The sequence below is a fragment of the Amblyraja radiata genome, chromosome 20 (genome assembly GCF_010909765.2).
Source record: "Amblyraja radiata isolate CabotCenter1 chromosome 20, sAmbRad1.1.pri, whole genome shotgun sequence".
NCBI classification, from domain to species: Eukaryota; Metazoa; Chordata; class Chondrichthyes; order Rajiformes; family Rajidae; genus Amblyraja; species Amblyraja radiata.
The window spans coordinates 21,795,423-21,822,398 of NC_045975.1; the positions used below are offsets into that span (position 1 = coordinate 21,795,423).

Sequence of the window (26,976 nt, forward strand, 5' to 3'; positions counted from 1 at the left end):
CCTTCGGCCCAACGTCCCCACACTGACCACATGTCCCATCTACACTAGTCCCACCTACCTGCATTTGCCCTACATCCCATTAAACCTATCCTATCCATTTACCTGTCTAAATAATTCTTAAACATTGTGATAGTACCTGCCTAAACTACCTCTTCGGGCAGCTTGTTCAATACACACCCAACCCTTTGTGTAAAAACAAAATGCCCCTCTGGCGGCTCCCATTAAATCCCCCCCCCCCCCACACACCTTAAACCTGTGTCCTCTGGTTCTTGATTCCTCTACTCCGGGCAAGAGACTCTATGCGTTAACCCGATCTAGTCCTCTCATGATTTTGTGATGTTAGTTAATCATGACTTGCAATCTTAATCTGTAATGTTGCTGACTTTTTCTCCACAGCATCAGTTTGTGATGGTGAATTTGTGCATCGTGAATGTGTAGAATGCTGTCCTGTATCGTGTCGTGTTCAGCAAGAATGCATCGACACTGATTTTCAGTGTCTGGACGGATGCTACTGCCCTGAAGGTAGGTGCATTACTTGGAATATTTAACCTTCGATGACATTGTCTGCGCTCTATCACCCTTTCCCGTTTTGACATCTCGGAAACTGTCTCTGGTGGAGCAGCAACACAAATATAGGGACAGAAGGAACTGCAGATGCTGGAATCATGAGCGATGAACCTCAGTGGGTTGTTGTGGGTTGTACCACAGACCCACAGCACCAGAGACCCGGGTTCGATCCTGACCTCGGGTGCTGTCTGTGTGGAGTTTGCACGTTCTCTCTGTGACCACGTGGGTTTCCTCCGGATGCTTCCATTTCGTCCCACATCCAAAAGATATATGGGATTATAAATTAATTAGTCCTCTGTAAATTGTTCCTAGTGTATAGGGAGTGGATGCGAAAGTGGGGTAACATGGATCTAGTGTGAACAGGTGATCGATGGTCAGCGTGGGCACAGGCAGAACCGAAGGAATAATTCCACAAGGCATTTTATGATCTGATAATTCCACAGTACTGGACTTACTTTTGTTAAATGCATAAATGGTGGTGGTTCTGTTCAGAAATATTGGCACAAAGGAAGAATGCCGTTGTGTAGGAAGGAACAGCAGCTGCTGGTTTAAACCGGAAATAGACACAAAATTCTGGAGTAACTCAGCGGGACAGGCAGCATCTCTGGAGAGAAGGAATGCGTGACGTTTCGTGTCGAGACCCTTCTTCAGACTCGGTCATTGTTCCGTTTTTGGTAAACACTCCTGACGTCTTGACATTTGATAGCAAGTTCCGGATCATTTCTTGGACCCGCCTGTAATTTTAAGACTTAAGCAGCTTTCTGATACAATTATCTGCATGGTATTCTTGAATAAAATCATATTATTTAATGAAGTGTAACATCCTCCAACAGGTTTGATTCATGAAAATGGGACCTGTCTGAAATCTGCAGAGTGTCCGTGTGTTTTTCAAGGTACTCCCCACATGCCTGGCTCTGTAATTCAGAAACACTGCAGCACCTGGTAAGTGACTTTACATAAATGCGACTTCACAATTTCCTTATCAACTTAGCCAATGTAATAAGAATCATTGCTTTGGAAATTCACCCCATAGTCGCCACAGCAAGTTGTACTCCTTTTCTCTCTAATTCATTCCTTTGCACTAACTCTAGACCACGATACGATGCACGTGATATCGTGTGGCCCAAAGGAAATTTCAATTTCTTGTGCACATCTTTATTAAATGTGCAATTGCTATGGAGAGAGAAATTTCTCTTTGGCCAGCCGCAGCAAACGTACTTGAGTTTCAGTCGCCGTCTGTACTTCCACATATTTAGTTCCTTTATCTTGTGTGTGATTGTATCTCCCATCTCCATTCCCAGGTCAAGTCGGGTTCATGAGAACCGTCTCACTCCGTGGATAAGAACCTTTACTATGCTTTGACCCCTGGTCTAGATCCAAGCTCATAAGGCAGAGTAGAATTAGGCCATTCGGCCCGTCAACTCTGCCCAGCCATTCAAACATGGCTGATTTTTCCCTTTTAACCACATTCTCATGCTTTCTCCCAAACCTTTGACACCCTTACTAATCAAGAACCTATCAATCTTGAAAATACCCAATGACTTGTCCTCCACAGTCATCCGTAGCAATCCGTTCACCATCTTCTAGCTAAAGAAATTCCTCCTCGTCTCCATTTTAAAGGTACGTCCTTTTATTCTGAGGCTGTGCCCTCTGGTCCTAGACTCTCCCACTACTGGAAACATCTTCTCCATATCCACACTATCTACGCCTTTCATTATTCAGTGGTTTTCCAATGATTTTATGTTGTTCGTTTGTTAGCCTCAATTTTCTTTTTATGTGAAATTGCAATCTGATTCCACAAATTAAATATTTACAATTTTAGCTATAAATTTTATTCTTGAATACTTTATTCTAATTTCAGTACTTGTGCAGGAGGTATCTGGAACTGTACAGAACACAAGTGTCCAGGTAATGTTTGTTTCTGATTTTGTTTGTATCGTTAGGCTTCGAATTGTGGGGATAAGGAGGCATAACATTGCAATAGCCACTCAGCATAGCAGTCTAGAGGCATGTTTGCCTTTCCATTAATTAGCATTTTTAAGGACGGGTGGAGGCCAAGTCATTGGGTATATTTAAAGTGGAGATCGATAGGTTCTCGATTACTAAGGGCATCAAAGATTATGGGGAGAAGGCTAGAGATTGGGGTGGAGATGGAAAAATAGATCAGCCATGATCGAATGGTGAAGCAGACTCAATGGGCCAAATGGCCCAATTCTGCAACTATGTCTGATTATGGAACAAAAATGTTGTTCTTGTGTTGTGCTGTTCTATGTTCTAAATCGCCTTGAGAGTCTTAATTGGTTTTCTTAAGGTAGCTACTGTTGAATTCAGTAGTGACCAAGACTTTTCATGGTGTGGTCATATGTTTTCACACAATTAAACAATTTCTCCTTGATGAAAGCTATTTGAATTTTGAATTCGTAGTCTATTGAACTTTTACTTGCTTGTTCGTGAATGACCAGAGGTGAATAATGAATGTGTAAGAGGACAGGTACGATAGTGGAATTTAAGAGACTTTTAGATAGACATACGATGGACATGGGACAAACATGGGCAGGTGGAACTAGCTTAGATGGGCAAGAGCTGGCTCGGGTTTATGCCTGAGCAGACACAATTACGTATCCTGATAAAGATTTTGTTTTATTTTTCAATCTTTTAGCGGAGTGCTCTGTAACTGGAGATATTCACTTCAAGACGTTTGACGAACAGCAGTATTCATTCCGTGCTATATGTCAGTACATCTTGGCAAAGAGTCACCATTCTGGAAAGTTTACCATCAGCCTCCAGAACACTCAGTGTGGCACAGTAAGAAACAACGTTTGTTTACACAGATTAAACTGAGATTAAGGTATAATTAATGGTTTGAACAAAGGTGATTTTTTTTTAACAAAAAAGATAATAATTAAAATGCATTTGGATGGGTGCATGGACAGGAAAGGTTTGGAGGTGAGCAGTATGGGTTACATGCAGGAATCATGTTTGGCACAGACATTTTGGGCCTCTTTCTATGCTGCTTAACTATTTACATCAACAACAAAAAAAGGTGGGGAATTGTTGGTAACTTCAGTGAGTGAAATTTTGTCCACGTCCGTTCTTAGAGAAAAGACTCAGTTTGTCTTTACCTAACAGGAGAAAGTCAAGAACCATCACATTTTACCTGAAAGAAACACTATAAGGTCTCTAATCCGTTAACCACAAAGCCAGCAATCCTCTGGTGCCAGTGAGTTAATGAAAGCGACATTTAGCTGGGCCATGTCGATTTAAGAATCATATGAAACTTGCAGACACATTTATGGCAATAAATTGGACAAGCATTTAACTTGAAGGAACCTTATCTGTGTTCCCGTTGAAATATCAAAGTCTTTGATGGTGTTGAGGATAAGACTGAGCCAAGATGAAAGAAGTCTGTAAAGTGGCCGGTGAAAGAGAGCAGTTGATATAAGAACACCTGCTGAATGTGGATTGATGTAAAGTTATCAAAGAGACAATTCACTCAGAACAGAGAATTATTGTTAGCTTGAATTTCTTTCCATTTTCAGGTCTCCGTCTTTGTATTTTGCACTTACTTAAAATATCCTTTCTAAATAGTGGATATTTTGGGAGTAATAAGAATTTTATTTCTTATTTGCCTTTTGGTGGCATTTGCATGTGGCACGCCTTATTCAGGCTGGAAAGTAACTAAAAGTTAACCTGTCACGATATTTGTCCCAAGGGATATTGGCTTGACACAATTAAGTCAATAGAGCTCTTTATCAGTTTAGTTTATTGTCACATGTACCGAGGTACAGTGAAAAACTTGTTATGTTACGTGCTATCCAGTCAGCAAAAAGACTATACAGGATTAAAATTAAGCCATCCACAGTGTACAGATACAGGATAAAAGGGAATAACGTATAGTGCAAGATAAAGTCCAGTAGCTTTAGTTTAGAAATACAGCACGGAAATGGGCCCTTCGGCCCACCTAGTCCGCACCTACCAACGATCCCCATACATTAACGCTATCGTATACACACACTAGGGACAATTTACATTTTTATACTCAGCCAATTAACCTACAAACCTGTATGTCTTTGGAATGAGGGAGGAAACCGAAGATCTTGGTGAAAACCCACATGGTCACGGGGAGAACATGCAAACTCCATACAGACAGCACCCATAGTTGGGATCGAACCCGCTTCTCTGGCGCTGAAAGCGCTGTAAGGCGGCAACTCTACAACTGTGCCAGCGTGCCGCCCAGTATGCCGAGATAGTCCAATTAAAGATAGTCCGAGGACCTCCAATGAGGTAGATAGTAACTCAGGACGACCACTCTCTAGTAGGCGACAGGACGGTTCAGTTGCCCAATAACATCTGGGATGAAACTGTCCCCACATCTGGACGTATGCATTTTCACACTTCTGTACCTCTTGCCTGATGGGAGAGGGGAGAAGAGGTAGTGACCGGGGTGAGACTCGTCCTTGATCATGCTGGTCACCTTGCCGAGGCAGTATGAGGTGTAATCCTAATGCATCCTTAAAAGTATAGCGTACATTCATTCTGAACCACTTTAAGGATTAAACTCTGGCTCTCCTTTCCATAGAATCTGAATGGTGCTTGTATCCAGTCGGTGAGTATTGTTGTTGATGAAGATGTGAAGAAGCAAGTGACACTGACTCACTCAGGAGAGGTGTACCATTGCAATCAGTACAGGATTAGTCTGCCGTACAAAGACGGTACGAAACATTACTTGCTGCATTACAGTTTACTAAGCTTTGAACTTGCTCTTTAGTATGCTTTAAGTAAATGCTTGCTGCATCATTTTCAACTCTATTGCATTGCTGGCTTATTGCACCTGATAATTTGCAATAACTACAAGTATTCCCCAACTTGCGTAACAGGTGATTTACGTAAACTCGCACTTGTGTAAACAATAAAACCCATTGACACCCATTTGGCCCCTACCTGAAGCTCCTACCCCACCCCCTCCGCCCCCCCCCCCCCTCGCGGTCACGAGGAGAACGTTCAAACTCTGTACAGACAGCACCCATTGTCAACATCGAACCGGGTCTTTGGCGCTGTAAGGCAGCAACTCTACCGCTGTGCCATCCTTGCTTAGATGTGTTAGATTGTTATGTAGTATGTGTTTTGATATAGTCGAAGAAGATTGACGGATGTAAGGATGGATGATCAGATCCTTTGTAACTATTGACTGTGCAGACTGGTCCCCATAGACACACCTCCCCAACCCAGGTGTCTATGATAGACAGAGTCAAGTGTGCATGGGGGTACAGGTCACATTTTCCAGTCTCCTTCATCAAACTACATTATTTGAAAAAAAGGACACAAGGTGCTGGAGTAACTTAGCAGCATCTCTGGAGAGCATGGATATGTGACATGTCGGGTTGGGACCCTTCTCATGAAGACCCGAAACGTCACCTATCCATGTTCTCCAGAAATGCTGCTTGACCCACTGAGTTACTCCAGCACTCTGTGTCCTTTTGTGTAAACCAGCGTCTGCAGTTCCTTTATTTCAGATGATAAGAAATTTCAAACTATATGGTCACTGGTACTTTTTCTTATCGTTTGACAGAATTGTTTGAAGTTACTGAACTTACGTCCATGTTTGTACAAATTAAAACCAACTTTGGAGTGCGTCTGCAGTATGACAGGGAAGGGAGGAGGCTGTACCTGCAAGTGGATGCAAGATGGAAGGAGGACACCGTTGGACTTTGTGGAACATTCAACAACAACATTCAGGATGATTTCTTGTAAGTATTTGTTACGGATGGTAACTAATTGGCTTTGATTCGGACATTCTCCCTGTGACCATGCGGGTTTCCTCTGGGTGCACCTTTTTCCTCCTATATCCCAAAGACGTGTGGGGTTTGTAGGTTAATTGGCCCTTGGTAATTTGCCCCTAGTGTGTAGGGAGTGGGTGAGGAAGCGGGATAGTATAGAACTAGTGTGAATGGGTCAATGGTGGACATGGTGGGCCAAAGAGCCTGTTTCCATGCTGTATCACTGAACTAAACTAAATGAGTCGCATCACAAAATCACTTATCCATCTTACTATCTTTCCACCCACTCTGACCTGCTGAGTTACATTGATACATAGAAACTTCAGCATTTTGTGTCTAACTTCAGTACAAACCAGCATCTGCAGTTCCTTTTTATTAAACTAAATGAGTGTTTCTCTTACTAGTCTCACAGTTGCACTTACCTTGAGGATGTTTGGAGCTACAAAGCCATAAGTCTTGCTGCTATACTCTCCCATGAAGGAGAGGGTTCCATAAGCAAGCCTCAGGCTGAGGCCTTGCTTCCAGATAACGTTGAGGGCATTTTAACAGCTCATTCTTTCAAACATCTTCCAGATTCCGGAACAGTTCCTTCCCAGCTGTTATCAGGCAACTGAACCATCCTATCACCAACTAGAGAACGGTCCTGACCTCACAACTCCCTCATTGAAGACCCTCGGACTATTCGCTCTCTACACCTTAGGGGCAATTTACAGAAGCCGATTAACCTACATCTTTGGGATGTGGGAGGTAACCGGAGCACCCAGAGGAAAAACATGCGGTCTTCTCCTGTGGTGAGGAGGTAGTTGAGGCAGGGACTATAATAATAATAATTTGTTTATAGGGACAGTGCATATTAATGAACATTTGCATGTAAATATGCGAGATTGTAGCCACTCAGTAGCTAATTTCCGTCTCTAGTCCCAGGCAAAGGTAGGTGAAGTGTCTTGCCCAAGGACACAACGACAGTACACACTCCAAGCAGGATTCGAACCGGCCACCTTCAGGTTGCCAGCCGAACACTTAGCCCATTGTGCCATATGCCTAACCCTATCACAACGTTTAAAAAACATTTGGACAGGTGCATGAATAGGATAGGTTTAGAAGGATATGGGCCGAACTCGGGCAGTTTGAACTAGATGGGGCATGTTGTTCGGCATGGGTACGTTGGGCCGAACGGCCTGTTTCCACTACATGACTCTATATGACTTTATAGAATCTGAAACAAGTCAATTGTTGTGGGTTGTAAATGTACCTGTGGAGGATCGGAGAACGGGTCTGTTTTGGTCTCCATCTGAAACTTGTTTCCATTGATGTTGAGTACAGACTTCTCAATTTCTCCTTGTTATTTGCCCAGGTCCCCGGGGGGGATGATTGAAAGCACACCGCAGGTCTTTGCCAATTCCTGGAGAGTCTCCACAGCGTGTAACCGTGGTGCCAACATTCCGGAGGTGGATCCATGTGACACACACCAGCAATACGGTGAGTTGCTCAGTTCAATGATCCAGTCAGAACATAGTACAGTACAGCACAGGAATGGGCCCTTCAGCCCACAGTGTGTGTGCCGAACCCGATACCAAGTTAAACTGGTCTCCTCTGCCTGCACGTGATCCATTATGTGCGGTCAGGATGTCGAAGGACGAAAAGCCGAAGGCAAGAAGTGGAAGGCAAGATGCCGAATGAACATCACGCCGAAAAGCCAAGATTGGGCACCACACCGAAATGATACGAAGTCGAACGGACACCACGTCAAAAGGACAAGATGCAGTACGGACATGACGTCGAAAAGCCGCCAAACAGCATTTATCCAACACCTTGTCAGCAATTGATCCAGACCCCCGCGTCCATCACTGACCGGGGGGGGAGATGGGAGGGTGTGGGAGTGGGGGGGGGGGGGGGAGCTTGAGCTTGCTTTTGTAAAATGGTGGCAGTTACTCCAAGCTGCTGCGATTGCCACAGAGGCTTTTCGATGTCATGTTCGTAAATAGTTAAATTGTTGTACCTTGTTACATTTTAAAATAGTTAAGTTGTTTGTGTATTCTTGCAGCAAATATAGATTTTTTTAAAGTGTTTTAGTGTTTTATACCTATTTATCATTTCGGCTTCATGTGTATTAGGCATCAGATAGTTTTTTGATTTAAAATCTGACGGGGAACGAATATGATGTTGAAAAGCCGCTGTGGCAATCGCAGCAGCTTGGAGTCACTGCCACCATTTTATAGTCACAAGCTCAAGCTTCCCTCCCCCCCCTCACCCCCCTCACCCCCCACCTTCCCGTCTTCTCGCCGGCCAGGGATGTGATGGATGTGGGGGTCTGGACCATTCGCTGACAAGGTCTTGGATAAATCCCGTCCCCGGAGACGTCATGTCTGTTCGGCGGCTTTTCAATGTCTTGTCCGTTCTGCGTCTTGTCCGTTCGGCATGGTGTACGCTCGGCTTCGTATCCTTTCGGCGTCGTGTCCGTTCGACCATATCCTTTCGGCGCCATGCCCGTTTGGTATCTTGGCTTTTCGGCGTCGTGCCCATTCGGTATCTTGGCTTTTCGGCATTGTGTCCGTTCGGTATCTTGGCTTCCACTTCATGGCTTCGGCTTCTCGTCCTTCGATGTCCCGTCCGGATATCGGGTCGAGACCCTTCTTCAGCCTGCACATTGTGTCGCTTTGTGTATTTATCTGGGTCTGCAGTTCTTTGTTTTTACAGGGAATAATCCTAGTTGATCCAACTGATTGTTTCTCATACCTAATATTGAATTAAATAATTTGGGCGGCAGAGTTGTGCAGCTGTAGAGTTGCTGCCTCACAGCGCCAGAGACCTGGGTTTGATCCTAGCTGCAGATGCTGTCTGAAATATAGAAAAGAGGTGTAGGAGTAGGCCATTCAGCCCTTCGAGCCAGCACTGCAATTCAATATGATCATGGCTGATTATCCAAAATCAGTATCCCATTCCTGCTTTTTCTTCATATCCCTTGATTCTGTTAGCCCTAAGAGCTAAATCTAACACCTCTAGAAAACATCCCGTGAATTGGCCTCCACTGCCATCTGTGGCAGAGAATTCCACAGATTCACAACTCTCTGGGTGAAAACATTTTTCTTCATCTCAGTCCTAAATGACCTACCCCTTATTCTTAAACTGTTACCTCAGGTTCTGGACTCTCCCAACATCGGGAACCTTTTTTTCAGCATCAAGCCTGTCCAATCCCTTGACAATTTTATATTGTAAATTGTAACTTGACCCTAGTGTGTAGGATGGTGCTGTTGTACAGGATGATCGCTGGTCGGTGTGGACATGGTGGGTCGCAGGGCCTGATTCTGAGCTGTATCTCTGAAGTGAAGTCTAAAGGTAATCTAAGGTAAAGGAGAAAGTGACCAGTGCAGTTTGCAGCAGAATAATGCAAATAATAAAAATATGTCCTAAATGCAGTTTTACATTTTTTCATTTTCAGCCTCGTATGCTACTGAGAAGTGTAGCGTTATCAGCGGCTATATTTTTGCATCGTGCCATCAGTATCTGAGTCCAGAACTGTATCAAGAACAATGCAGAACTGACACCTGCAAATGCGGCGAGGCTTGCATGTGCTCTGCAGTTGCACATTATGCACGGTTGTGTGGAAAATTTGACATTTTGGTCGACTTCCGGGCCAATGTCTCAGAGTGTGGTGAGCGACACATTGACGAATACACATTTACTTTCTCAACAAACAGGACAATTCCAACATTTTCAATATTCAGTAGAGATAGTTTATCTTGTAGCTACAGGGAACTGTCTACCCTAGACTGTCTATGCCGCTCATCATTTTACATACGTCTATCAGAATAGGTGGGGTGGGTAATGTTTTGGGTCGAGACCCTTCTTCAGACCATACTTTGTGTCCTTTTGTGTATTTGTATTTAACAGCATCAACAGTGTTTTGTTTCAACATGGAGTCATCCTAGTTTATCCAACTGATTTGTCCTCATATCGAAGGTAAAGGTGCTAGTTTACATTTTAAAAAAAGATACAAAGTACTGGAGTAACTCAGCAGGTCAGACAGCTTCGCTGGAGAACAAGGATTGGTGACATTTTGGATTGGGACCCTTCATCAGGCTTCATCAGAGTTCACACCCAAAACATCACATCGTTTTCCCTTTCCCCTAACTCTCGGTCTGAAGAAGGGTCTAGATTCAAAACATCACCTATTCCTTTTCACCAGTGATGCTGTGTGACCTGCTGAGTTACTCCAGCTATTTTTGAGTCTCATTGGTTTAAACAAGCATCTGCAGTTCTTTCCTACAAACATGTACATGTACCTGTTGCTGTACACTGTGGACAGCTTGAATGCAATCATTTATTGTCTTTCTGCTGACTGGTTAGCATGAAACAAAAGTTTTTCATTGTAGCTCGGTACATGTGACAATAAACTTAACTAAGCTAGTTTAGTTTATTATTGTCATATATACCGTGATACAGTGAAGACCTTTTTTGTTGCGAGCTATCTAGTGAGTGGAAAGACTATACATGATTACAATCAAGCCACCCACGGTGTACAGATACAGGATAATGACAATGACATTTAGTGTAAGGTAAAGTCCGATTAAAGATAGTCCGAGTCTCCAATGAGGTAGCTGGGAGCTCAGGACCGCTTTTGAATTGGTGATAGGGTGGGTCAGTTTCCTGATAACAGCTGGGAAGAAACTGTCCCATAATCTGGAGGTTTAAGAAGGATCTGCAGAAGCTGGAAAATCAAAAGTAGACAAAAAAAAGCTGGAGAATCTCAGTGGAGCGAAGGAAATAGGCAACGTTTTGGGTCGAGACTCTTCTTCAGGCTGATATGAGGGTGGAGTGGGGGCGGGAAGAAGAAAGGAAGAGGCAGAGACTGTGGGGTGAGGGAGAGCTGAGAAGGGGAGGAGAAAGCAGGAATTTCAGGTAGTCCCTGCTTTCTCCTCCCCTTCTCAGAATCTGGAGGTGTGCATTTTCACACTTCTGTACCTCTTGCCTGATGGGGGAGGGGAGAAGCTCATCCTTGATTATGCTGGTGAGGTAGCATGAAATGTAGATGGGGCGCATGGAAGGGAGGTTGATTTGCGTGATGGTCTGGGCTGAATCCACAAAAGTGGGAGGAGTAAAGTTTAAAAGTGGGGCAAAATTACTTTTTGTACAGAGGCTGGTGGGTGCCCAATATCGATCTCAATGTCACAACACTCATTACACCTTGCCAATCGGGATATTGTCGAGATATCGAACAAATGAATTAAAGATATGCAAAAAGTTAACGCTGATAAAAGAAACATGCCGTTGTTAACTGTGAGCTAGGTGTAAACTAGTTACAGACAATGAGACTCAACAAGACGACTTTGAAGCTAGTACGGCTTGGGGGAGGAGGGATGGAGAGAGGGGGGGATGCAATGGAAATTAGAGAAATCAATATTCATACAGATACATGATGAAGGGAATAACGTTTAGTGCAAGATGAAGTCCAGTCTAACCTCTGACATTCCAGAATATTGAGTATGCTTCACTGAACAGCAACTTCCATGTGTCATGAAGTAACTATTGCTTTACAGACAGGAATGTTAATTCTCTGATGATGAATTGTATTCTCACTGCCTGTTTTTAATCTTTGTAGCTATTCAGTGCCCCCACACGATGATATATGGTCCCTGTATGTCATTCTGCAATCGGAAGTGCCAGTCACTGTCTGTGCCAGAAGTTTGTTCCAAAGACTGCACTGAAGGATGTGCTTGCCCTGTCGGCACCTATCACAACACCAAAACACACCTGTGTGTGAAGAAGTAAGTGCCAATGATGAAATAAAAATTCTTTCGAAATGCTCTCCTCTCAAAGTTTACCTCCGTCGTATACATAGATACATAGACAATAGGTGCAGGATTCGGCCCTTCGAGGCAGCACCGCCATGCAATGTGATCATGGCTGATCATCCACAATCAGCATCCCGTTCCTGCCTTCTCCCCATACCCCTTATATGACCTAAGCAATGTCCAATGCTGCAATTATTTTCTTCTTAACGTAGATCAGTACAGCACAGGAACAGGCCATTCAGCCCACAGTGTCCGTGTTGTACATGATGCCAAGGTAAACTGATCTCCTCTGCCTGTACTTCAGGTTCAGGGACTGTTTCTTCTCAGCTGTTATCAGGCAATTGTACCATCCTATCGCCAACTAGAGAGTGGTCCTGACCTCGCATCTAACTCATTGGAGACCCATTGACTATCTTTAATCGGACTTTATCTTGTACTAAACGTTGTACCCTCATTCTGCATCTGGAGGGCTTGATTGTAATCATGTATAGTCCGTTCGCTAACTGAATAGCACGCATCAAAAAAGCACTTCACTGTACCTCAGTACATGCGACATGAATAAAAGTAAACTGAACATCGAACAGCACAGGAACAGGCCCTTCGGACCACAAAGTCTCTGCCAAACGTGATGCCAAGACCAGCTCTCATCTGCCTGTGCATAATCCATACCCCTCCATTCCCTGCATATCCATGTGCCTGTCCAAAAAACCTCTTAAACACCAGCCTCCAGCACCCCCAGCAGCGTGAACCAGGCACCCACCACCCTCGAGTTGTTCTGCACATCCCCTTGAAACTTTGCCCCTTGCACCTTATAGCTCTCATAACTTTATGTTTCTATTAATCTTATCTTATGAAATCATACCGGTTTCAAATGTTTAAAAGATACAACTTTCCCATTCCTTGCAACAAAACCAAAGTTGAACAGAATGGGGCGACACGGTGGTGCCAATGGTGGAGCTGCTGCCTCACGGCACCAGAGACCCAGGTTCTTTCCAGACCTTGGATGTTGGCCGTATGGAGTTTGTACATTCTCCTTGTGATCGCATAGGTTTCCTATTCTCTGGTTTCCTCCCACATCCTAAAGACGTGCGGGGTTTGTAGGTTAACTTGTTTTTGCAAATTGTCCTTAGTGTGTGGGGAGTGGATGTGTAACTGGAATAACACAACTCGTGTGAACGGGTGATCGATGGTCGGAAGCACCTTTTTCCCATGCCGTATCTCAAAATGAAACTGTAATTTCATAGAGTCTTACACCATAGTGCAGGCTCTCCGGCCCAACTTGCCCATGTTGACCCAGATGCCCTCTCTACACTGGTCCCATTTGTAGATGCCCCCTCTACACCTGCCCATTTGGCCCATAGCCCTTTAAACCTTTCCTATCCACGTAAATGTTGTCATTGCACCTTCTTCAACTTTCTACTCTGGGAGGTTGTTCCAGATACCTACTGCCCTGTCTCTATGGAAAAGGTTGCCCCTCAGGTTCCTATCAAATCTTTACTCTCTTACCTGAAACCTGTGTCCTCTGGTTCTTGATTCCCCACTCTGGGTAAAAGACACTATGCATTCAAACCATATTTAGATTAGCCACAACCTATCTTTGGATTAGATATTATAATGGCTTAAATTGTTTGCTCTATATTTGCATTAACGAGGTACTCCCGATGCTTGCAACCCTATGGACATAGGTGCTAAAGATATCATTTTAGCCAGTGGGCTAATTAGTTACTAACAGTGTTATGTTACCGTAACTTTAATACTTCTGTGCTGGTTAATCAAGGTGGTATTTGCACTCCTACACAGGTTAACATTGTTTCAGATGCTTTGGTGCAGTTAATTGAGCTAATAAACTCTTGGTTTTTAGAAGCATTGTCAGGTGTAATGTAATATCGTTCTGATTGTGGAAAGCAAGAAATTGTATTCAGTCTGAAGAAGGGTCCCTACCCGAAACGTCACCTATCCATGTTTTCCAGAGATGCTGCCCGCCATGCTGAGTTACTCCAGCACTTTGTGTCCCTTTGTATATTAACCAGCATCTGCAGTTCCTGGTTTCTACAAGAAATTACTGTAGGGTGTAGCATTAATTCTACAACATCAATTCCTTTATTTAAAAAATACTTGCCTCATGTTGCCAGCTTAACATTCAACTACTGTTTTCTTTAACAAAACATTTTTATTTATACGATGATAAACAAAATGTGGTTAAAGTCAATAGGTTGTGGAACTAAATGCATTTTGCCACCGTAAAGTATCTTCTAGCCCTGCTTACATAGGAATCTAAACGGTATTTGTAATTCATAAATTGTAGGAATAGAATTAGGCCAATCAGTTCATTTCCATCATGGCTGACTTATCTTTCCCACTCAACCCTATTCTCCTGCCTTCTCCCCATAACCCCTGATACCCTTACTAATCAAGCATATGTCAATCTACACTTAAAAATACGAATTGACTTGGCCTCCACAGCCATCTGTGGCAATGAATTCCACAGATTCACCACCCTCTGACTAAAGACATTCCTTCGCATCTTAGTTGTTGAGAGATTTAATCTGTAACTGTTTAACTGTGATGACTAAGAATGATCCTTGCTCTAACTTTCAATTTCTTGCAAAATAAATTGGAAATGAGTTTGTGGATAGATTATACTGCATAGCTTGATGGTGACATTATTTAAATCCGATAAAATGTAATTACAGACAATTCAATAGGAACTTCCATGATCTAAAAGATATATTTCTGCATCATACAACCCCTTTTGGAATTGTATTGGATATGTCCCACCATATAATTTTATTTCATTGACTGATAGGCCAAATAATTACCAAAATGTTGACTTTAAATATAGAGCTGCTGCCTCACAGCACTACAGACCCATGTTTGATCCTGATTATGGGTTCTCCCTGTGACAGTGTGGGTTTTCTCCTGGTGTTCTATTTTCCTCCCACATCCCAAAGATGTATGGTTTTATTGGTTAAATAACTCTCTGTAAATTGTTCCTATTGTGTAGGATAATAATAATAATAATAATGGATGGGATTTATATAGCGCCTTTCTAATACTCAAGGCACTTTACATCGCATTATTCATTCACTCCTCAGTCACACTCGGTGGTGGTAAGCTACTTCTGTAGCCACAGCTACCCTGGGGCAGACTGACGGAAGCGTGGCTGCCAATCTGCGCCTACGGCCCCTCTGACCACCACCAATCACTCACACACATTCACACACATTCACACACAGGCAAAGGTGGGTGAAGTGTCTTGCCCAAGGACACAACGACAGTATGCACTCCAAGCAGGATTCGAACCGGCTACCTTCCGGTTGCCAGCCGAACACTTAGCCCATTGTGCCATCTGTCGTTGTACGTGTACAGGTGTGTATTGGTCGGTGTGGACTCGGTGGGCCGAAGGGCATGTTTCCATACGGTATCTCCAATCCTACCAACCTAAAACTAGTTGATACCTAACTTTGTAAAAAAGATATATATTAATGTTTTCAAATGTTTTTATTTTTTTAGATCTTGTGTTTTAACTAGGCTATAACTTTAGGTAAAAACAAAGTTTGAAATTTTGTAATTGACTTTTACAGAAGTGAATGTCCTTGTTATTTTATGGGTACAGAGTATTCACCTGGAGAAGTGGCAATTAGTTCCACGGGAATGTGGTGAGTAGTAACCGCAGTTTTCTATTCATCTTACACCAGTGGGTTGTAGGGTAGCACAGTGGTGCTGCGGGTAGAGCTGCTACCTCGCTGTGCCAGAGACTCGGCGGCGACCCTGACCTCTGGTGCTGTCTGTGTGGAGTTTGCACATTCTCCCCGTGATGCGTGGGGGTTTCCTCCGGGTGCTCCAGTTTTCTCTCACATCCCAAATACATGCAGGGTTGTAGGTTAATTGGCCTCTGTAAATTGCCCCTTGTGTGTTGGGAGTGGATGTGAAAGTGGGATAATGTGGAACTAGTGTGAACGGGTGATCGCTGGTCGCTGCAGATTCGGTGGGCTAAAGGGCCGGTCTCCATGCTGTAACTCTAAATGAAACTAAATAGTGAAACAGGTTTTTTGAAATTGAATGCTACTTAAAGTACTTGCCTTTACAAACACTGTTTTCATACAACAAATTAAAGAATAATATCTCCCTCTCTAAATTGTTTTTAATTTTCTTCACCTTGGCAAACCTTTTGCTTTAAGTAACATTCAGTTTTGGAAAATTTGTTTCACTGTTTAGTTTAGTTTAGAGATACAGTGTGGAAACAGGCTCTCCCCCCCCCCCCCTCTCCCCCCCCCCCTCCCCCCCCCCTTCCCCCCCCCCCCCTCCCCCCCCCCCCCCCCCCTTCCCCCCGAGTCCATGCTGACCATCTGCTCCCTATAGCTGATGTAGGTTATTCAAGTCTTTAGGAATGGCTGTTTGACAACTTTCAGCTCATTTTAGTTTTTTAGAAGCCTCTTACCCTTTTCAGAGTGCTGTTAATAGTTGCTGCCATTTTTCAGGCAGAAAGCCCCATAAAAGTTGTCGTTAACCCAATAAATTACGTGGTTAAGATAAATAATTTGTGTATCCAATTTTGCTAAATCCATTACATACTTGCTCCACTGAGATATGTTTAACAGTTTACACACAAGGGACACTAATCCTGCAGAGAAAAGTCGATGGTTACTTATACTCTGCGACATATCATAATGCCGATTTTAAAAGTCCAAAGAAAAATTGGGAAATGTGTAATGAACTGAAAATGTTTATAACAATATTGAGCATCAGAAGTAATGGTTTTGTTCTCATTGTCAGGATCTGTTCTGAAGGCACCATGCAGTTCCAGAAGCAAGAAACCGGTAAGTCGATGATGTTTCGACATGTAACATACATAAAACGTAGAATTGTGCAGCACAGGAACTGGCCCTTCAGCCCACAAGGTCTGTGCTCCACATAATATCATGATAAACTAATCTCACCTGCTTGCACATGATCCATATCCATCCATTCCCTACATATCCATGTGCCTGACTCAAAGCTTCTTAAACACCACTATCGTATTTGCCTCCACCACCACCTCTGGCAGCACGTTCCAGGCACCCACCACTCTGTGTTTAAAAAAAAAAAGCCCCACATATCTCCTTTAAACTTTGGCTCTCTCACCATAAAGTTATGCCTTTGAATCTTTAACATTTCCAAGTTGAGAAAGGTTCTGACTGGCTATCCTATCTCTGTCTCCAGTAATTTTGTATACTTCTATTGGGTCTCCGTTTACTCTAATGCTTCAGAGAAAGCAATCCGTTTGTCCAATTTCTCCATATAGCTAGTACCCTCTAATCCTGGCAGCATTCTGGTAAATCTCCTCTGCACCCTCTCCAAAGCCTCCTCATCCTTCCTGAAATGGGGTGATCAGAACTGTGCACAATAACCTAAATGCAGCCTAACAGAGCACCAAAGAAGTACGGTGGCACAGTCGCTGAATCAGAGCACCAGGGACCTGGGTTTGATCCTGACCTCGGGTACTGTCTGTGCGTGGACTTTGCACGTTCTCCCTGTGACCGCGTGGGTTTCCTTCGGGTGCTGTGGTTTCCTCCCACATCCCAAAGACATGCAATTTTGTAGACTAATTGGCCTCTGTGAGTTGCCCCTAGTGTGTAGGGAGTGGATGTGAAAGAGGTATAACAAGGAACTAGTGTGAACAGGCGATCAATGGTCAGCATTTATTCATTCAATTCAGCATCCGGCATTTATTCATTCAAAATTTGTTATTTCAATTAAACTGCAGAAGACGATGTTTAACCATGTTCCTAATTCAACAGATACCCAATGTGGACCTGGTCAAACATACTTTAACTGCAGTAATCCTGTGAGTGGCCTTCAGACCAATCTCGGCGTAGGCTGCAGAAAGACTTGTGAAAATCTACTCTTAAATGTGGCCTGCCCTGAAACAATGCCGTGTCTCTCAGGATGTGTTTGCCCGGATGGGTAAGTGTCAAGTTGCATTAAGTAGTGCAGCATGATAATGTAATAAGGCAAAAGATCGCACTAATAATGTTACTGTGGTCTATGACTCTACGACTCTGCAATATTGCCTAAAGACAGATGTCAGTAAATGTGAAGTTTAGCCAACATTCCTGAATCTATGGAGACGCAAGGAGATGCAGGTTTACCAATAAAAAAGACACACTATAGTAACACAGCGAGTCTGACTGCATCTCTGGAGAACATGTAGAAGGTGATGTTTTGGGTTGGGATCCTTCAGATTTGACCTGCAACATCGTCTGTCCAATACATACCCTCTTCAGATGCTGCCCGACCTGCTGAGGAATGGTCCTGATCCAAAACGTCACCTATCCAAGTCAAGTCAAGTTTATTTGTCACATACGCATACGAGATGTGCAGTGAAATGAAAAGTGGCAATGCCTGCGGAATGTGCAAAAATCCATGTTCTCCAGAGATGCTGCCTGACCCGCTGAGTTACTCCAGCACTTTGTGTCCTATTTGTGTATTAACCAGCATCAGTTCTACATTCTGGCATTCTGTGTTTTGATCAAAATTTCCAGCACCTGCAGTTCCTTGTGTCTCCATATCTCTGGTGCTTTGGGTTTATGAACTGCTGGAGCTGAGTTGATGTGTCTAATGGTCTATCTTGTTAGACACAGACAATCAAGTTACACTTGTGGCTTTGAAATTACACATAATTATCAGAGAACATTTCTGCTCATCGGCTTTGTTGTGTCTTGCAGTTTAGTCATGTTACACCTGTACACTACTGCCGAGAGGAATAACTCATGCAATGCAGCACAATCATTTGCTTGTATTCAAGTTAACCGGGGATAAGAAGCAGGGTTCAAAATTCTCATCTTTTAGAGTCATTGTGGGCTGAAGGGCCTGTTCCTGTGCTGTACTGTTCTATGTTGTCTAGTTTAGTGTAGTTTAGAGGTACAGTGTGGAAATAGGCCCTCCGGCCCACCGAGTCCACACTGTCCAGTAATCTCTGCACACCAGCCGTGCCCTGCACTCTAAGGACAATTTATAATTTTACTGAAGCCAATTAACTTACAAACTTGCACGTCTTTGCAAAGTGGGAGGAAACCGGAGCACCCGGAGAACACCAATGCAGGTCACAGAGAGAACGTACAAACTCCATACTGAAAGCACCCGTGGTCTGGATTGAACCCTGGTCCCAGCGCTGTAAGGCAGCAACTCTACCGCTGCGGCACCTTGCTACCCCACATGCACTTGACATGCACCAGTGATTGCCCAAGAATCGTGAAGTTGTCAGTCACTACTTTTTAATTAAAGTAACAAAATCCACATTGTAAAATGCTGGTTCCAAGGCGAGGGATTAGCGTGATGTAAGAATGGATCTAGACTTGATATACAGTAAGGACATTAGTGTTTCCATTCGATGCATGAACGTCAGTTCTGGAGTTTGCGGGAGTGGTCTCGTGAATACAATACTCGCGGGTCAACAGTGAAGTATTCAAGGCTAGTGATACCAACTGACCTTGGCCTTGTACCAAATCCCTGCCTGCAATGTATCTGTTTGAAAACTAGCCTGATGTACGGTGAAACAATATAACAATCACGCCATGTTTACTTTCTCACTGTGGTCAGTGCAATATTTTCAAATTCTACCCATTTTCAACCTGTTGGTTCACTTTTGTCACATAGAACAAACCACATAGAATATTTAAAATATGACATAAGTTTTTTTCACAACAGTCAATCTGTTTTCTTGACAATTTAAATTGAGAAGAAATATTCAGATGATGCTTTGCAGAGTTATCACTGATGTATTTAAGGCGGAGATTGACGGATTCTTGATTAGTACGTGGGCTATGGGGAGAAGGCAGGAGAATGGGGATGAAAGGGAAAGATAGATCAGCCATGTTTGAATGGCGGAGTAGACTTGATGGGCCGAATTGCCTAATTCTGCTCCTATAACTTGTGAATTTATGTTATTGTGGAAGTTGATGCTGAGTTTGCATGAGAGCATACAATAGTATAGCACAATAGTAACAAGCTCACAATGTCTATGCTAAACATGATGCCAAGTTAAACTAACCTCCTCTGTCTGCATATGATCCATTCCCTACATATCCACACGCTAATCTAAAAACCACTATTTTATCTGCTTCCAAAAATATCCTTTGCCGCACACATCTTTAAATTTCCCCTTAATGGTATGCCCTCTAGTATTTGCCATTTTCATCCTGGGGAAAAAATATTCTGATTGTCTACTCTATCAAAGCCACAACATTTTATATACATGCGTTAATCACGGCTCTCCTCTACCTCCAGCGCTCCAGAGAAACAATTCAAGTTTGTCCAACCTCTTCGAGTAGCTAATACCCTCCAATCCAGGGTGGTAAACCTCTTCTGCACCTTCTCCAAAGCCGCCATATCCTTCCTGTGATGGGGCGACCTGAAATGCACAAATTACTCCAAATGCAGTCTAACCCCAATGTTTTATCAAGGTCTAATATGATTTCCTGCCCCAACCACTCAATGCCATGACCAATGAAGGTAAGCATTCCATAAGCCTTCTTTTATTCTATATGTGTGATTACTTTTGAGGAGTTATAGACTTGGACATAAAATTCCTTTGTACACCAATGCTGTGGCCTTAAGCAACCCTTCCATTAACTGTATCCTTCCCCAAACGCCCTCTCCCTCCCTTTTATTTAGCCTCCCAAAGCACAACATCTCACACTTAAACTTTGTCTGCCATTTCCTCACCCATGTCTATAATTTATCCATCTCCGGCTGTACCTTTTGACAGCCATCTTTCCTGTCTACAACTCCACAAATGTTGCCGTTGTCTGCAAACTTACTAACTGACTTATCTCCATTTTGGTCCTTAACATATATCACAAGTAACAACGGTCACAGACCTCCAGGCAGAATAACACCCTTCCACCATTACCCTCTGTCTTTTATGGGTGAGGCAGTCCTGAATCCAAACTATCAAGTCATTGTGGGCCCCACGCATCTTGATCTTCTGGATCAGCCTGTCATGAGGCACTTTATCAAATGCCTTACTGAAATCCATGTGGACACCACCCACTGCCCTACCCTCATCAATCATTTTTGTCCCTTCATTTAAAAAAAACTAATTCCCTATACAAAGCCATGCACCTGTTGCTAATAAGCTAATTTTCTTCCAAAAGTGAATGAATCATTCCATAACTTCCTATGAGGATTACCATTACCTAGTTCCTGGGATTATCGTTATTTCTCTTAATGATGTAGGTGATGGTAGATTATGTAGAACATGTATGGCTACTCGCTACAACAATGGCTACTCGCCAGTCCTCTGGGACCTTGACTGTAGCTGGTGAAGAAGCAAAGATCTGCAGCAAGGCCTTTGCGATCTCCTCTCTTGCCTCTCTTGATAACCTGGGGTAGATCCCAGCAGGTCCTGGGGACTTATCTACCATAATATTCTTCAAGAAACTCAACGTCATCTCTTTGTTGAACTCAAAATGCCCATGTGTGCAAGTATACCCCACACTGATCTCACTGTCCTCCGTGTACTTCTCCTGGGTAAGTACTAATTCAAAGTACTCATTTTGTATCTCACCTACATCCTCTCACTCCAACCATAAATGTCTTTATTTATCCTTGAGTGGTCCTACACTCCCCTTAGTTATGCTCTTGTTTTTAATGTATGCAATTAAAAAGCCTTTGAAATCTCCTTGATCTGACTTGCCAATGAAATGTCATGGCCTCCTCTATCCCTCCTAATTCCATGGTTGCATCTTTACTGCTTTCTTTATATTCTAGTGCTTTTAATTAATTATCAATAATGTTACTAATAATGTTGCACTCATTTTAAGCACAATTTGATTAGTGATAGGGACATACAGCACGAAACAGGCCCTTTGGACCAACTTACCCATGCCGACCAAGATGCCCCATCAACATTAGTCCCACCAACCTTCATTGTGCCCCATATCCATCTAAACCTCTCTGATTCACATATCCTGTCCAAATGCCTTTAGTGAGTTGACTCTTCATTCTGCAAGGTCTACCATTTTCTATCTCTTTTAGTAATGTTTCTTATCCCTTGCACAGTAATTCCATATTCCCAGACTTCATGAATATGCGTTAAAATACATGGCGTTAAAATTGTCATAGTTAGTTATCAATCCCTGTATTGACTGTAGTTTATTATAAACTAGAACTGAGAGATCGCCGACTGTGGCGAACAAACCGTAAAGCTAAATTACAACGGTGTACCACAGGAACCAGTGCTGGGAATTTTGTTTGTGATATTTATTAATATGTTGGGTGTGGTTTTATGAGCAATGATTAAGTTTACAAATTACACAAAACGTTACGTTTGGGAAAGTGGAGGATTGCTTAAGGCTGCAGCAGGATATAGCTCGGGCAGAATGTTGGGCGGGCCAGTGGCAGATGCAACTTAACACTGACAAGTGTGAGGTGACGCATTTTGGAAAACCAAAGAGGGGGTAGGGCAAACATGCTGCAAGAGATGGGGCTTTAAAGAGTGTTAGTGAATAAAGGCACCCCTAGGGTTCCTGTCCATAATCCCCTGGAAAGTGGCAACACAGTTGGATAGGGTGGTGAAGAAGGCACATAGAAACATAGAAAATAGGTGCAGGAGTAGGCCATCCGGCCCTTCGAGCCTGCACCGCCATTCAATATGATCATGGCTGTACCTGCTTTCTCTCCATACCCCCTGATCCCTTTAGCCACAAGGTGTGCTTGCCTTCAAAGACTGGAGTGTAGATGTTGGTACGTCACGTTGCAACTTTACCAACTGCATTGTGTGCAGTTCTGGTCATCACAGTAAGGGGCAGCACAGTGGTAGAGTTGGTGCCTTGCAGCGCCAGAGACCTGGGTTGGAGACTGACTTAGGGTGCAGTCTGTACGGAGTTTGTACGTTCTCCCTGCGACAGCATGGCTTTTCTCTGGGTGCTCCGGTTTCCTCCCACACTTCAAAGTTGTGCAGAGTTTTAGGTTAATTGGCTTTAGTAAAATTGTAAAATGTCTCTAGTGTGTGGGTAGCATTAATGTAAGCTGGACAGCGTGGACTCGGTGGGATGAAGGGCACATTTCCATGTTATTTCTCGAAAGTCTAAAGTAAAAGGCATTGCAGGAAGGATGTAGTTGTGCTTCAGAGTGCAGTGGATGCACCAGGATGTTGTTTAAATTTCATGTCTTTAATTATGGGGAGAGATTGGATAGGCTAGGTTTGTTATTCCGTTCAAAGGTATCCAATGAGGTAGATAGTAACTTAGGATCGCACTCTAACTGATGAGAGGACCATTCAGTTGCCTGATAACAGCTGGAAGGACCATTCAGTTGCCTGATAACAGCTGGAAGAAACTGTCCCTGAATCTGGAGGTATGTGTTTTCAAACTTCTGTACCTCTTGCCTGATGGGAGAGGGGGGAAGAAGGAATGATTGGGTGAGACTCATCTTTGATTATGCTGGTGGCCTTGCCAAGGCAGCGTGAGGTATAGATGGCGTCAATGGAAGTGTTTGCGTGATGGTTTGGTCTATGTCCACAACACTCTGGAATTTCTTGCGGTCTTGGATGGAGTTGTTCCCAAACCATGCCATCATGCATCCCAATAAAATACTTTCTACGGCATGTCTGTAGAAGTTGGCGAGGGTTGTTGGGGACATACTGAACTTCCTAGGCCTTCTAAGGAAGTAGAGGCACTAGTATGCCTTCTAGGTACATGGATAGGAAACGGGGCAGCACAGGCGTGCAACGGTAGGTTTGCTGCCTTACAATGCCAGAGAGCTGGGTTCCATCTTGATTACGGGTGTTGTCTATACAGATTTTGTACATTTTCCCTGTGACCACGTGGGTTTTCTACGGGTGCTCCGGTTTCCTCCCACACTCTGAAGAAGTGCAGATTTGTAGGTTAATTGTCTTCGGAAAAAATGTAAATTGTCCATTGTGTGTAGGATATTGGTAGTGTGCGGGGTGATTGCTGATCGGCGCAGACTAATGCTCCTGTCCCACTTAGGGAACCTGAACAGAAACCTCTGTAGACTTTGCGCCCCACCCAAGGTTTCCGTGCGGTTCCCGGATGTTGCAGGTGGTTGCCGGAGGTTGCAGGTAGTGGAAGCAGATAGGGAGACTGACAAAAACCTCCGGGAACCGCACGGGAACCTTGGGTGGGGCGCAAAGACTCCAGAGGTTTCCGTTCAGGTTTCCTAAGTGGGACAGGGGCATTAATGTACCAACATGCCTGTTTGCACGTGGTATCTCCAAGGCCAAAATGGAAATGTTTAGAGGGATTTGGGCCAATTGTGGGCAGGTTGGAATAGTGTAGATGGGGCATATTGCGTGGACAAGATGGGCCGAAGGGCCTGTTTCTGTGCTGTATGACCCTGTGATTCAGCGGCTGGCAATTCTTAATCATGATATCACCAACTTGCCAACGCAAATGATTTACGTGCTTTACAGAGACATAAATTGTGGTGATGAAATGCAAAGGGCCTGGACGGAATTATATTTTTATCAAACTGTAATCACCAATTAATTAAGTAAAGGCTGGAAGTTGCTGTAATTATTCAGAAGTTCATTAAAGAACTTTTATTTAATTTTGTTCCAGAACACAATCTGTCCTTTGTGAAGGACAGTGGTTGCTTGTGAGAAAGTATTTCAGATATCTGCCAACTCATCTCTCCAAAAAAAATCTATTCATTTTTGAGTGGTTTTGAGTAACAGAATTGAAAAAAACTGATATTTCATATTGGTTTCATGAGAACCAAATCAGATTTCAGCCTCCGGAGACTATAGATTCGCTTCCAAAAACAATGATAACTTTTAATATGTTCTTTAGTACCACTTATATAACATCTTCGCACCAGCTATCTGTGATGTAGCAGTCAGTGAGTCCCAAATTTAGTATGTGAAACGTGTAGAGGGACAGAGGGACTTTGAAATATTTGTGCAAAGATCTCCAAAAGTAAATCCTTAAATGTTGACAAAGTGATTGAAAAGGGATACAGGATACTATCCTTTATATACCTCTATCAGATCTCCGATGCTCCAGAGACAGCAATCCAAGTGTATATAACCTCTCCTTATATCTAATATCCTCTAAATGGTGTGGCACAGTAGTGCAGCGGTACAGTTGTTGCCTTGCAGTGCCAGAGACCCAGGTTCGATCCTAACTATGGGTGCTGTTTGTACAGAGTTTGTACATCCTCCCAGAGACGGCATGGGTTTTCTCCGGGTGCTCTGGTTTCCTCCCACATTCGAAAGACATGCAGGTTTGTAGGTTAATTGGCCTCTATACTTTGTCCCTAGTGTGTAGGTTAGAACGAGTGTGTGCGGATCGCTGGTTGGCATGGACTCAGTGTGCCGAAGGGCTGTTTCCTTGCTGTATCCATAAAGCTATACAAATTCAAGCATCATTCTGGTAATCCTCTTCTGCATCCTCTCGAAAGCCTCCATACATATCCTTCCTGTAATGGGGCGACCGGAACTACACACACTACTCTCAATGCGGCCTGACCAAAGTCCAGCAAAGCTTCAACATGACTCCCTGACACTTACACTCAATTCTCAGTCCGATGAAGGCAAGTATACCATGCGCATTAGAGATAAGAAAGGACATGAGCAAAATTCTTGCCCAAAGGGTAAAGTTATCGAGCTCACTGCCTCCCAGGGTGCAGAGGCTGAAACTCATCACCTTTGAACAGTACAAGAACAGGCCATTTGGCCCACAATGTCTGTGCCGACCATGATGCCAAGACCATCACTTATCTGCCCTCCATTCCCTGCATATCCATGTGCCTATCCAAAATGGCAACAACCGTATTTGCCTCCACCACCATCCCTGGCAGCACGTTCCAGGCACCCACCACCCTCGGTAGGGAAAAAAAATCTTGACCCGCACATCTCCTTTAAACTTTGCCCCTCGCACCTTGAAGCTGTACCTTTTAGTATTTGATTTATCCACCCTGGGGGAAAAAACTTCTGACTGTGTCTATCTATGCCTTCAGTGAGTGGATTATAGTTGATTCATTGTTCTTACAATGGTGCATATGATCCCAGCTACAAAATGTCTCTTGCAGAGGTAGAGTCTTTAATGCCGTCAGCATTGTACAAAGTTTGGGGATGCCTTAGAACGTGCCAAATACGCCCAAGATCCAATTTTTAATTTAAAAAATCTAATTAAACACCAGTTCTTGTGCCAGAGTTGATGAGCACATTTCAGTGTGGAATTTTAAATGACAGTCAGCATATAATCCCAGACTACGTAAAAACTATGAATAGGCAGCAGGTTCATTCAAGTAACAATCTTGTTTCTTCTTCAAATAACAATCACAGCTCATCAGAATGTTCACAGTAAATCACATTTATTGCTTTAAATTCAAGAGAGTTGAGTGTTTCATTGTCAAATGTACCAAAACGGGACAATGGCATCTTCACTTGAGGCAGCACAGCAGTTTTGTGCTGCCTCGAGTATCAATGGGTAATATAATAAACAAAGCTAAAAAGATCAGCAAATAAAAAAAACATTATAAAAGCAAAAAAGAGATCAGAGCCCAAACTTGCTTGTGCAACAGGCAGTTAAATGACAGCAGAGTGTAGCATTGGGCAGCACAGTGGTAGAGTTGCTGCCTTACTGTGCCAGAGACTCTGTTTTCATGCTGTATCTCCAAAGTCTAAAGTAATGCCTGAAGTCTAAAATTCCATAACAGATCTCACGGTGAACTGTTTCCCTAGTTGTATCATGTGCAGATACAGTGCAGAAATAAGCCCTTCTGCCCACCGAGTCCGCGCCGACCAGCGATCACCCCTGTCTCATTACACTGGTTATTAGATTTCCAAAGGATACCTGTAAAGAATGTATTTTTAAAGGGGGAATATGAGC

At 43.4% G+C, this 26,976-nt stretch overlaps 1 protein-coding gene across 2 annotated transcripts in view; it reads left to right on the top strand.

The window, feature by feature from the left end:
• otog (otogelin) overlaps positions 1-26,976 on the top strand; it is a 120,491-nt gene that overhangs the window by 15,604 nt on the left and 77,911 nt on the right. For both annotated transcript variants that reach the window (XM_033039001.1, XM_033039002.1), the window contains exons 12-23: positions 397-522; positions 1,401-1,509; positions 2,429-2,475; positions 3,227-3,372; positions 5,147-5,279; positions 6,137-6,314; positions 7,699-7,823; positions 9,784-9,996; positions 11,944-12,109; positions 15,721-15,795; positions 16,913-16,956; positions 17,917-18,082. In XM_033039001.1, the coding sequence (XP_032894892.1) occupies positions 397-522; positions 1,401-1,509; positions 2,429-2,475; positions 3,227-3,372; positions 5,147-5,279; positions 6,137-6,314; positions 7,699-7,823; positions 9,784-9,996; positions 11,944-12,109; positions 15,721-15,795; positions 16,913-16,956; positions 17,917-18,082 (1,528 nt within the window). The remainder of the gene's footprint in view (positions 1-396; positions 523-1,400; positions 1,510-2,428; positions 2,476-3,226; positions 3,373-5,146; positions 5,280-6,136; positions 6,315-7,698; positions 7,824-9,783; positions 9,997-11,943; positions 12,110-15,720; positions 15,796-16,912; positions 16,957-17,916; positions 18,083-26,976) is intronic.